Here is a 12981-nt window from a genome sequence, read left to right as displayed (position 1 = left end):
TTTGTTTTTGTGTATGGTGTAAGTTGGTGATCTAGTTTCATTTTTTTGCATGTATCTGACCAAATTTCTCAGCACCATTTATTAAAGAGATTATTTTCACTCCATTGTATGCTCTTGCCTCTTTTGTTAAATATTAATTGAGTATAATGGCTTGGGTCAATTTCTGGGTCCTCTATTCTGATCCATTGGTCTATATGTCTGTTCTTGTGCCAGTACCAGGCAGTTTTGAGAACCGTGGCTTTGTAGTATAGCTTGATATCTGGTATTGTGATCCCTCCAACATTGTTATTCTTCCTCAGGATACCTGTGGCTATTCGGGATCTCTCTTTTTTTTTTAAATATATCTTTTATTGATTTCAGAGAGGAAGGGAGAGGGAAAGAGAGATAGAAATATCAATGATGAGAGAGAATCATTGATTGGCTGCCTCCTGCATGTCCCCTACTAGGGATCAAGCCCGCAACCTAGGCATGTGCCCTTGACAAGAATCGAACCTGGGACCCTTCAGTCCGCAGGCTGACACTCTATCCCCTAAGCCAAACCAGCCAGGGTCAGGGTCTCTTTTTATTCCAGATGAATTTTTGGAGAGTTTGTTCTAGATCTTTGAAATATGCCATTGTTATTTTAATAGATATTGCATTGAATCTATAGATTACTTTAGGTAGTATGGACATTTTAATGATGTTGATTCTACCAATCCATGAACATGGTAAGTTATTCCATTTGTTTATGTCTTCCTCTATCTGTTTTTTCAATGTCCTGTGGTTTTCCAAGTACAGGTCTTTTGCATCCTTAAGTTTATTGCTAGGTATCCTAATTTTTTTTGGTGAAATGGTAAATGGGATTTTTTTTTTTTCATTTCTCTTTCTGTGAGTTCATTATTGGTGTATAAAAAGGCCATAGATTTCTGGGTGTCAATTTTGTATCCTGCTACATTGCCAAATTCATTTATTAGGTCTAGTAGTTTTTTGATGGAGTCTTTGGGGTTTTCTATGTATAGTATCATGTCATCTGCTAATAAGGACAGTTTTACTTCTTCTTTTCCAATTTGGATGCCTTTTATTTCTTCTTCTTGTCTGATCGCTATGGCTAGTACTTCTAGTACTATGTCGAGCAGGAGTGGTAAAAGTGGGCATCCTTGTCTTTTTCCTGTTCTTAGGGGAAATGGGTTTAGTTTTTGCCCATTGAGTATGATGTTGGCTGTAGGTTTGTCATATAGGGCTTTTATTATATTGAGGTATGATCTCTCTATTCCCACTTTGCTGAGTTTTTATCAAGAAAGGGTGTTGGATTTTGTCAAATGCTTTTTCTGCATCAGTTGATATGATTATGTGATTTTTATCTCTCAGTTTGTTTATGTTATATATCACATTTATTGATTTGTGGATATTGTAAAATCCTTGCATCCCAGGAATAAATCCCACTTGGTCATGATGTATGATCTTTCTAATATATTGCTGAATCTGATTTGCTAGGATTTTGTTGAGGTTTTCAGCATCTATGTTCATCAAGGATATTGGCCTGTAGTTCTCTTTTTTAGTGGTGTCTTCATCTGGTTTTGGGATTAGGGTAATGCTGGCTTCATAGAAAGAGCTTGGAAGTATGCCTTCCTCTTGGATTTTTTGGAATAGTCTGAGGAGGATAGGTTTTCATTCTTCTTTGAATGCTTGGTACTACTCCCCTGTAAAGCCGTCTGGACCAGGATTTTTGTTTGCTGGAAGATTTTTGACCGCTGTTTCAATTTCTGCAGTAGTTATCAGCCTGTTCAGGTTTTTTTATTCTTGGTTGAGTTTTGGGAGCTTGTATTTTTCTAAGAATATGTCCATTTTATCTAGGTTGTCCATTTTGTTGGAATAGAGTTGTTCATAGTATTTTTTTCATAATTGTTTGTATTTCTGTGGGATTGGTTGTTACTTCACTTCTTTCATTTCTGATTTTGTTTATTTGGGTTCTCTCTCTTTGCTTCTTGGTGAGCCTGGCTAGAGGTTCATCAATCTTGTTTATCCTTTCAAAGAACCAACTCTTGGTTTTGTTGAACTTATGTATTTTTTTTTGGTCTCTATGTCATTTATTTCCACTCTGATCTTTATTATTTCCTTCCTTCTGCTTACGCTGGGCTTTTCTTGTTGCTCTGTTTCTAACTCTTTGAGTTGTAGGGTTAGATAATTTATTACCATTGTTTCTTGTTTTTTTTGAGGTAGGCCTGTAGAGCTATGAACTTCCCTCTCAAGACTGCTTTCTCTGTGTCATACCCTTCCTTTGCATCACTTTGTATATTTCATTCCATTCTCTTCTGGCCTGATGTGTTTCTGTTGAGAAATCAGTCACTAGTCTGATAGGGGATCCTTTGTAGGTAACTTTGTGTGTCTCTCTGGCCGCTTTTAAGATTTTTTTAAAATATATTTTATTGATTTTTTACAGAGAGGAAGGGAGAGGATAGAGAGTCAGAAACATCGATGAGAGAGAAACATCGATCAGCTGCCTTCTGCACACTCCCCACTGGGTATGTGCCTGCAACCAAGGTACATGCCCTTGGCCGGAATTGAACCTGGGACCCTTGAATCCGCAGGCCGACGCTCTATCCACTGAGCCAAACCGGTTAGGGCCACTTTTAAGATTCTTACTTTGTCGTTGGTGTTTGCCAATATACATATATATATATGTATGAAATATGCAAATTAGGCCGGGACGCCTTTACGGGTCACAACTGGACAGGAGGAGGTTGCGCGCGCAGGTGAGGCCTGGAGCGGAGACTGAGACAGAGACGGGGGGCCACCAAGCCACTGCGCCCCGGCTCGGGCCAGTCCCCTGGAGCTGGAGTGGACTCGGACAGGGACGGGGGGTGGGCCTACAGCCCTGCAGCCAAGCACAGGCCCAGAGAGTAGACGGTGGGCCTACCTTCCACGGAATCAGCACGGCTCCCATGGAAGCAGCATGGCTCCTGGCAGTGCACTGCGGTTCCTGCCAGCTCCTGCGGAAGTGATGGGCGGCTTACTGCGTACGATATCACACGATGGGCTACTAGTTTAATTTAATGTGCCTTGGTGTTGGTCTTTTGGGTTTCATTTTGTTTGGGACTCTGTGGGCTTCTTGCACTTGTGTGAGTTTTTCTTCCCTATATCAGGGAAGTTTTCTGTCATTATTTCTTCAAACAGGTTTTCTATTCCTTGCTCTGTTTCCTCTCCTTCTGGCACCCCTATTATGCAGATGTTGTTTCGTTTCGTGGTGTCCCAAAGTTCCCTTAGGCTCTCCTCCTGTTTCTTAAGTTTTTTTTTCGAGATGCTGCTCTGCTTGGGTATTTTTTCCTACCTTGTCTTCTAGCTCACTGATGCAGTCCTCTGCTTCTTCTAGTCGACTGTTGATGCTTTCTATTGAGTTCTTTATTGAAGTGATGTCATTTTTCATTTCTTCTTAGTTCTTCATTTTCTCTTGGTTCTTACACATATTGTTGAATTTGTCTTCCATTCTTTTCAGTGACCTTATGACCATTTCTCTCAATTCTTTCTCTGACATATTGCTTGCCTCCATTTTGTTTACTGCCTTTTCTGGTGATACCTCGTTTTCTTTCATATGAGAAAAATAATTGGGTAGTGAAGAAAGAGAAGAGAGAAGTGTGTATGGACTTGGAGCAGGGGATCGGAAATTAGATATATAAATAGAATGAATTTTTAACGGGGTAAAAAGAAGAAATAGGGAAAATCTAAAGCAGGAATAGGATAAGAGAAACAGGAGAACAAAAGGGGAAAAGTGAGGAAGAGAGTGTTGGAATAAAGGTAAAGTTGAGATAGAGTAAAATGATGCTAAAGGAAAAATGAAAATAGAATGTAGAACATTATTCCCAAAATAAAATAAAGAGAAAATAAAATGAAACTTTAAAAAAAGGTAAAATAATAGTAGTAATCATACTGATTAAAAATAAAAATATAATAATTAAAAAGGTAAAATCAAGTGAGAAAAAAATTTAGTTTCTTAAGTAAAAGATAAAAAATAAAAATGTGCAGTAGTGAAGGTCATTCACTTCCTCTACTCTTCTGTTTGGCACACCTGTTTCCTTTCAGGTAGTCAGGACAGAATTGAAGTTCCCTTCATTCCACTGCTCCTCTGTGTTGTAAGCCACAATCCTGTTTCAAGCAGGCAGTATTTCTTTGTTTCTCAGCCTGCCTGTATTTGTATTTACACAAGAGTCAATTTGTGATTCAACCCCTGGGTGGCAGTGTTTCTGTATTGACATCTGGTGCCATAAGTCCTCTCTACCCCATATTTAGATTTAGTTTTCCCTGTCGCACTTAATACTGGTTTCGGGAAGTGGGCTGCCCCAGAGCTGGTTTTCTGATTGTTTCTCCCCACTCTGATCCCCAGGTTCCACAAAAACAACTTTCCCCTGCAGTCTCTGAGAGTGTTTTTAATTGGGTGATCCTATGTACTGGGCTTAGTAATCAAAAGCAAGGATTTAAAGAAAAAAAAGAGCCAGAGGAAGTGTGCGAACTCTCGACTTTTTCGTTCCGGCACTGCGTGTGACTCTGTGCATGTCTTTTTACCCTGGCACAGCGCAGCTGGTATACTGGTAATAATTTCAGGCTGACTTTTTATGCCCAGCCCAGTTTTATGGGTTGATTTCTAGAGTTCCCTTCTGCCAGCAGCCCTGTGGACCCCCTTCCACATTCACAGACTATGCTGGTTCCAATGACCGCGGATTTTGTGGTATGCAGACTTCCTCTGTACCTCTAGATCCCGCTGCGTGCGTTTCTCCCCCCAGCCTGGATCGCAGACCTCACCTTTCTCTGGATGAAAGCTGATCTTTCCGTGAGAAGGTGAAGAGCTCCTCTGAGTCTGTGTATTCACGCTGCTTGATACCCAGTGTTCCTGTGTTCCCAGCTGGTCCCTGGGTGTTGTGGTTGTAGGGTCCTGGGAGGTATCTGAGTTCTTCCAGGTTGAAGGTAAGGCTAGGCTTCCGCTCACAGCCACTCTCCCCTTCAAGATGGTGCGGTCTCTGCGGCAGAGCCGGTTGCTCCGGGAGACATTTCAGCAGCAGTGGAGGCTGCCTGGTCAGGGGATCCTGGTCCGGCAGTCCCCAACAGTCCCTTGGAGTATAGCTGTCCCTCACCCACAAATAGAAACTCCCCGCACATCCACACACTCTCCTTTCATTCTCTCACTCAACACATTATCTTGCAGCCTGCCTACCCGTTGGCAGCCATCTTCCTCTCCCCTGCCTTGACACTTTGTGAGACTGGGTCCTGGGAGAACCTAAAAGGGTTTGGGCTTTTTGTTTTTGAGATAAAATTCACTATTTGTTTTTATATTTTTTTATTGATTTTTTTTACAGAGAGGAAGGGAGAGGGATAGAGAGTTAGAAACATCGATGAGAGAGAAACATCGATCAGCTGCCTCCTGCACACCCCCTACTGTGGATATGCCCACAACCAAGGTACATGCCCTTGACCGGAATAGAACCCAGAACCCTTCAGTCCGCAGGCCGATGCTCTATCCACTGAGCCAAACCGGTTAGGGCTAAAATTCACTATTTTAACTAAAACAAACAAGTCAGTGGTTTCTAGTATGTTCACATAATTGTGCAATTACCACCACTGTCTAATTTCAGAACATTTCCATTTCCCAAAAAGAAACCTGGAAGTCATTAAGCACTCCCCACTCCCTGTCCCCAGTTCCTCTTACACTAACCTGCTTATTCTGGACATTTTATGTGAATGGATCACACAATATGTGGCTTTTGTGACCATTGTGTTTTAAGGGGGTTCATTCATGTTGTAGCTTGTATAAATACTTCATTCCTTTTTATGGCCAAAATATATTCCATTATGTGGCTCTACCACATACTTATTTATTTATTTATTTATTTTTAAATCCTCACTGAAGGACATTTTTCCATTGATTTTTCAGAGAGAGTAGAATAGAGAGGGAAAGACAGAAAAATCGATGTGTGATAAACATTGATTGGTTGCCTCTTGCATGTGCCTGGACCAGGACCCGGGCCGGAGAGGAGCCTGCAACCTATGTACATGCCCTTGACCGGAATCGAACCTGGGACCCTTTAGTATGCAGGCCGACGCTCTATCCACTGAGCCAATCTGGCTAGGGCGGCTGATTGATATTTGGTTGTTTCCAGTTTTTGTCCATTATGGGTATTATGTACAAGGTTTTGTTTGCATTTGTATTTTCAATTCTCTTGGGTATATACCTAAGAGTGGAATTGCTGGTCATACAGTAATTCTTTGTTTACCTTTTTGAAGAACCGACAAACTGTTTTTCCAATGACTACAATGGATGAGTGTTTGTTTCTCTACATCCTCACCACCATTTGTTATTTTCCCTTTTTAAAGAAATAGTGATCATCCTCGTGGGTTTGAAGTGGTTTCTCTCTTTGGGTTTGCTTTGCATCTCCCTGTGACACTGAGCATCTTTTCCAGGGCTCTCCGGCCCTTTTAGTATTTTCTTCAGAGAAATGTTTATTCAAGTCCCATGCCCATTTTTAAATTGTGTTTTTTCTCAAGTTTAAGAGTTTTGTTTTTTTATATATATTCTAGATACCACATCCTTATCAGACATATGATTTGCAAATATTTTGTCCTATTTTGTTTGTGGGTTGTCTTTTCATTTCCTTGAAAGTGTCTTTTGAAACACGAAAGGTTTTACTTTTGATGTTATTTGTGCTTTTGATGTCATATTTAAGAAATTGTCTAATCCAAAGTGATTATTTTCCTCAATGTTTCCTTCTAAGGCTTCCATAGTTTTAGCTCTTAGATCCATGTTTATTTGTGTGTTTGGTTTTTTGTCTGTGGTATGAAATAGAGGTCCAAATTCATTATCTTGCATGTGGAGTTTCAGTTGTCTAAGCGTCATTTGTTGGAGAGACTGCTCTTCCCCCATGGAATGGCGCTTGGCACCCTTGTTGAAAGCCAGCTGACCATAGACACACGCTTGTATTTTGGGACTCTGTCACTCTGTCGTCTCTGTCTGTTCTTCGGCTTCCACCGCATCGTTTTGATGACCGTGGCTTTGTAGTATTGAAATCAGAAAGTATGATTCCTCCAACTTCATTCTCCTTTTTCAAGATGTTTCTGGCTCTTTGCGGTCCTGTGCCTTCCTTATCAATGTGGGTTCACTGTCAGAGCCTGCGTGTTTGACGGCGGCTGTGGGAACAGAAGGCAGGCTTTTCCTCTTCCCACATGGCTTTTCTAGCTCAGGGCTCTGTGCCCGAGTTGTTTCTGAGTGGCTGAATGGACAACCCTATTTTGCTTGTTTTGTCTTATAGGTGAACAACTTTGTGATCTTTGAAGGCTTCTTTGCCCATCAGCATCGTAAGTGTTCTCACCTTGCGTGTGTTGGTCAAATAGGTGGGGCGAGGGAAAGAAAAGAGGTGGATTCTTGGTCCCACTGGTCCCCTCACTGAGGGGCACCATCGCTTCCTTCCTCACAGGGCCCCCTGCTCCCCCTCTGAGGGCAACTCGACACTCGCGCGCTGCGGCGGACCCTGCGCCCGCTGGTAACCGCACTGCTAGGTGCAGCTGTGGCGCCGGGAGAGCGGGTTTTTCCGGAGGCCACAGCCGCAGGGGATCTGTGGGAGTGGGGACATGGCTAGGTAGCCAGCCTCCAGCCGTCTCTCACCTGCCTCTCCCATCACGGGCACGCAGTGCGTGTAACTAAGCAAGCTCTCGGAGCCTGTTGGACCGTTAATGCCCATGGAACCTCTTGTTGCTTCAGGTCCACAAAAGTAGGGAGTCCTGTTCCTTTGTAAACCCCGCACACCTTCCGTTGGTGAGGGACAGGCAAGTGCAGTCAGCCCTTCCATGTGCAGTCACAGAATATTGACACGAATGGCACGAAGTGCAAACATTAGTTTTAGAAGATAATGCTCAGAATTTATAACATTTCCAACCAAATAATGAAATGGATCTGGAGAAACCAGACCTCAGAGGTACTGAAATGCTGCCCCTTTGCCCAGGCCCTCCTCACGCTCCCTGCCTGTCAGCCCCACTCCTCACTGCCTCCCAGAGGTAGGAGCGCAGCCAGGTGCTGGCCGTGCGCAGAAGGGCCCCTCCTGGGTGGCTCTGTGACCAGCTCTGGCCTCCTCCTTGGCCAGGAAAGGCAGTAACTATCACTCAGAGGACAGGCTGGCACAGTTCTCAGCGTCAGCCAGTATCCGGCCCTGAGAGGGACTCCTGTCCATGCCTCTCTGTGGGTGCCAAGGCTTCCCACACCCGCCCTGCTGGTGCCTGGCTGCGAGGGGATGAGAGCCTGTGAGGCCCACAGCGGGGCCGTGGAGAAAGCTCAAGGGAATTTGCCCAGAAGCTGCTCATTGCCTCCTGAGGGAGACCCTCCTGAGGGAAAGGGAGGGAGCGAGGGAGCAAGTAAAAAAGGGAGAGGTGGAGGCAGAGCCTCCCACCATGTCAGCCTCCCCTCTGCTCTGATAACTCCTTTCCAGATAGGTTTTCTCTTCAGTCTTTCTTCCTAATAAAACTTAAACTTCTTCCCGTCTTGGCACTGGAAGGGGAGGTTCTGCCCCCGCCTCTCCTGGCCTCTCCTTAGCAATCCCTGCCTCACTGAGGACCCCATCCGTCTCATCTCCTAGTAGAGGGACCTGGCCCTCGCTGGCCTGGCCGGGACCACCCCTCTGCCTAGAACCCCAGGGACCTGACAGCACCCACAAGAGTAAGAGCTCACCTCCCTGGCTGCCCTTCTCCTGCACCCCCAGGCCCCAGCATCTCCCCTGGGTCTTTCCCCCCACACTGCATTCGGCCTCTCCTCCTGGCTCTCCTCAGCAGTGCTCCAGCACCCCAAGCTCCCTCTTCTGTGGGGGAGCACAGGTTTGGGTCGTGGGGTCGTGGCTGGGAGGAAGAGTACAAAGTGTGTCTCTTGGTGTTCCCCTCGCCTGTGTCTTCTCACCACCAGCTCCAGCAAGGAAGCTGCCCCCCAAGAGAGCAGAGGGAGACATTAAGCCGTACTCCTCAAGTGACCGAGAATGTAAGGCAGTAGGGTGTCTGGTGTGGGTGGGGTGCCCCACCTCAGGGGAAGGATCCATTCTCGCTACAGGCTCTGATCTCTCTCTTCTACCCTGATCTCTACTGTCATGACTCTCCTCCTCTCCCTATTTTTTTTCTTTCTCTGTCTTGCTCTTTGTTCTCTCTTCCCAGTTCTGAAGGTAGCTGTGGAGCCTCCTTGGCCCCTAAACAGAGCCCCTCGCCGAGCTACACCTCCAGCCCACCCCCCACGCTCCAGCAGCCTGGGAAACTCGCCAGAACGAGGTCCCCTCCGCCCCTTTGTGCCAGAGCAGGAGCTGCTGCGTTCCCTGCGCCTCTGCCCCCCTCACCCTACTGCCCGCCTTCTGCTGGCTACCGACCCTACAGCCAGCCCGGCCCAGCGCCGCCGCACCAGGTAATGGGAGCCGAGGGTCGGAGCCGAGGGTCGGGGGAGCCTCCCGACTGTCAGTGTGCACAGTGGCCAAGGGCGGGTGGAGCCAGAGGCTGCTGCAGCAGGACAGCAGGCGGAGAAGACACTGGAGATGTGTGTGGGAGTGGTCTGGGAGTGAAGGGCAGTGAGGGAGCAGAACAGAACAGGACTGTATGTGGCGTCTGGGGCCCCGTTTTACAGTGCAAGTGGGAGGAAGAACCCAGATCCATGGGGGGGACTAAGTTGGGGGAGATGGTGTAGTCCGTGTTGGGAAGGAGCAGTGGCGTGCCTGATACAGGCAGGAGCCATCCAGCAGGCTGAGTGGGCATCTCCTGTTTTTCTCCCAGCTTCCTCTTCACCTCTGACTTCCCTGTTTTTTTCTCTTCCCCCTTTTCCCTCTCCTTACCTCCTGTCCATACCATCCTCCCACAGCTCCCTTCCTCGCTCTGAGGAGAGTCGCTACTGACAGTTAACCCTCTGCCTCCCTGGGAGCCTTGGTGGCAGAGACCCCATCCCCGAGAACCCACCCCTTCTCTTCCAGTGCATCCCCCAGGATCCCGTGGAGCCTGACAGAGCCCCTAAGATTCCCTCTTCTCTTTTCTTGGGCAACTGGGTTGTCAAGGTCCCAGATGGCCCACTACTTTGTAGCTTTCCTTGCCCTAGAAGCACCTCCTCTCCTAACGCAGTCTCTGAGCACTCCCCACGGACAGCCTGAGCTGCTGCCTCTCTGGCCGCGCAGCTCCTCCTAATGGTCCAGAGCAGCACACCCTGGCTCGCTGTCGGACTCTAGACCACCATGGAGGCCCAACGGCCTCCGCTGCAGGAACTTGTCCCTGGAATAAATCTGTATCTCACTCTAGTGTCCAGTGATGGCCCTAGTACTGCTGTGTGCTACCACCTACACTGACTTACAGCTGCTCATGCCAGCCAGTGAGGTTGCTTCGGAGTAGTCCAGGTGGATAGGACAGGGACTTACAGCTCCTTAAAGGGACCCCCAACATGGCTAAGCTCTTCATTACCTGTTCTGTGTGTGTGTCAGGGACCCAAGCTGATGTCTGCTTTGGGGCTAGACTCGCACTTCTGAAGACAGCACTACCCCCCAGGCCAGATTCTGTGAGGGACTTCGTTTCTCAGCAGATCTCAGCGAGCACCTGGGGTCAAAGAGGGGTCATCTTTGCCACGCTTCATAAGAGAAGCCTGAGTCTCAAGGGCCTGTTAGCTCCTGGATCCGTCCTCCCCCAGTAGCTAGATGCCGATATATTCCTTGTTATGAGATTGTCATGAGATGATGGAAACTTCTCTCTGGTCTTCCTTTCTTCTTTCCTCCATAGCAAGAACCATTTTCCCGCCCTAGCTGGTTTGGCTCAGTGGATAGAGCGTCAGCCTGCGGACTGAAAGGTCCCGGGTTCGATTCCGGTCAAGGGCATATACCTTGGTTTCGGGGACATCCCCAGTGGGAGGTATGCAGGAGGCAGCTGATCGATGTTTCTCTCTCATCGATGTTTCTAGCTCTATCCCTCTCCCTTCCTCTCTGTAAAAAATCAATAAAATATTAAAAAAAAAAGAACCGTTTTCCCTGCTCCATACCCAGGTATAAAACCTCCTTCCTCCGCCCTTCCTCTGAATGTGTGGTAGATCAGGTGCCCCCACTGTGTTTCCCCAAATCCTTGGGAGCAGGATCTCCCTTTCTCCCTACTCATTCCTCCCTTTTCTTCTCCCTCTCAGTGTTGTTTGAATAAAGTGTGAATTCCTTTGTGTTTTTTAAATGGACATTTTCAATGAAAAAAGCACACCCCAAAAAGCAACTTAAGGTCTCGGCCTCCTTGGTGTGTCACCTCTTATTTTCCTGGGACCTGGGAACCTCTGTCCCGTTTGTCTCCCTCATTGCTGAGATCTAGCAAGGAGCTGCAGAGCTCCCCTACAGGGTCTAGTGTCCACCCTTCCCCATTGCATTGCTGGGTCTTCTCCTGCCCAGATTCTGTCTCCCCTCATGCAGCTGCTGGGTCCCTCTGCGGAGGCTTCTGTTACTTCCCCATTCCCTCCCCCCCCCCCCCCCAGCCCTCGGGCTCTCCCCCGTGACTCGACCCTCCGCCCCAGGCCAGCCTTTGCTGAGATGTCAAGGTTTACCATTATCCCTGGGACCTACTAGTTGCATCCCTATAAGTACCTTACCTCTGTTGAGTGCCCAACACAGTCTGTCACTCTCTTCAAAGGCTCCCTCCCTTTTCTTCCTAAATCAACTTTGCCACTCCCTATAATTAAGGCAACCATGTTTTCCAAACCAAACATCCGGGCACCTGGTCCAACAGATTGGCTTACCTATGTGTAAGTCTGTTTTTGTGAGATGATTTGCATCACATTTATTAACACCTTACTCCAACTAGAAATAGTAAAGCAATAAATCAGGATTGCTCCAGAAAGTCTTTGGGTATAAAATGAGCTCCCTCCCCTTTTCGGGGCTGCTTAGATTAAAGCCCTAGAAGTCTAACGCCCCCTCTGTACTCCTGTGCTATTCCGTTTATTCCTCTCCCCTGATTCTTCCATACCCACTCATCTTCCCCCCCCCCCCCCCCCCCCCGCAGCCTCTTCCCCATCACCTCCCATTTCTCCTACAGGGGGGCTCCCCGGGGGCTGATAGCCCAGAGCTGCTGCTACAGCCGCTATGGGTGGCTGAATTCCTCATCCTCCAGCACAGGTAAGTATTCTTCCCTCCTTGCCCTCAAATCAAGCAGGTCATGCTCACTGCCTGCTCCAGCCTTCCCATGCACATGCCTGGTATTTCCACAGGCAGCCAAGAATGGAAGCAGGGCGAACAGGAAACAGAGAATAGGTGAGGCCTGATCCCCTCCCCTCCTGGTCTCCCCGCACCTCTGTCTCTTTTCCTAACATCACTCTTTGCTCCTTCTGAAATCTTATCCTTCCAACTGGACCCGCCCCCCCACCCACCCCCCCCCCAAAAAAAATCCTTCTACCTAACATCCTACAAGCCTGTTTCCCTATAAATTCAACTCTGGTACTTTCCTTGGGCACTTTCTGAGGTTTCAAGTTTGGACATAGCACCAGTGCTTCCATCATTGTCCTCCTCTACGTAAGAGCCAGAAAGACCCTGAGAGTCTGATCTTAATTCCCCCTCGGAGCCTCTATAACCCCCTCTCATCTCCCTCCCACCCACCAGGGCTGCCAGCGAGGAGACCTTGTCACAGGATGGGTGTGGGGAGGCCCTCACGAACACGGTGCCTCCACAGGCCCAGGCCCAGGCCCAGACCCCCCCAGCCCAGCACTGCACAGTGGCGGGGGACGTGTTCAACGCCAGGGTCATTCGAAACTTGCAGGAACGTCGCAGCACCAGGCCTTGGTGACTGCAGCCCGCCACACGCCACACCGTGCAAGTCCGTGTTCTCTCTCACGACCGGAGCAGCCACAGCCGCCTGCCCGTGGGTGTATTCATTCACTCGTTCATTCATTCAACAGGCCTCTTGGCAGTGCCAAATCACTTCTCTTAACCAGAGCAATAAAGTATTTTTATCACTAGAGCTACAGAGAAACTTGACTGTCGTTATTTCCCTCTCATCCTC

At 47.6% G+C, this 12981-nt stretch overlaps 1 protein-coding gene across 10 annotated transcripts in view; it reads left to right on the top strand.

The window, feature by feature from the left end:
* The window catches only part of ATAT1 (alpha tubulin acetyltransferase 1), a 33713-nt gene extending 20769 nt beyond the window's left edge, over positions 1-12944 (top strand). The window contains exons 7-14 of one of the 10 annotated variants that reach the window (XR_013960319.1): positions 7272-7317; positions 7437-7502; positions 8909-8980; positions 9151-9391; positions 9839-10866; positions 11989-12101; positions 12194-12236; positions 12582-12938. Coding sequence is in view for 6 of the 10 variants with exons in the window: in XM_080663504.1 (XP_080519630.1) it covers positions 7272-7317; positions 7437-7502; positions 8909-8980; positions 9151-9391; positions 12022-12101; positions 12194-12236; positions 12582-12765 (732 nt within the window). In the remaining 4 variants the exon portion in view is untranslated. Of the gene's footprint in view, positions 1-7271; positions 7318-7436; positions 7503-8908; positions 8981-9150; positions 9392-9838; positions 10942-11988; positions 12102-12193; positions 12237-12581 lie in introns of those variants that run through there. The other 9 variants (XR_013960320.1, XM_080663504.1, XR_013960321.1 and 6 more) reach the window with 9 other exon arrangements.
* Positions 12945-12981: the final 37 nt, after the last annotated feature.

The sequence above is a fragment of the Plecotus auritus genome, assembly GCF_963455305.1.
Source record: "Plecotus auritus genome assembly, chromosome: 4".
In the NCBI taxonomy this organism is placed as follows: Eukaryota; Metazoa; Chordata; class Mammalia; order Chiroptera; family Vespertilionidae; genus Plecotus; species Plecotus auritus.
The sequence above is the reverse complement of the archived record's forward strand: the minus strand, read 5'-3'. Positions and strand labels throughout refer to the sequence as shown.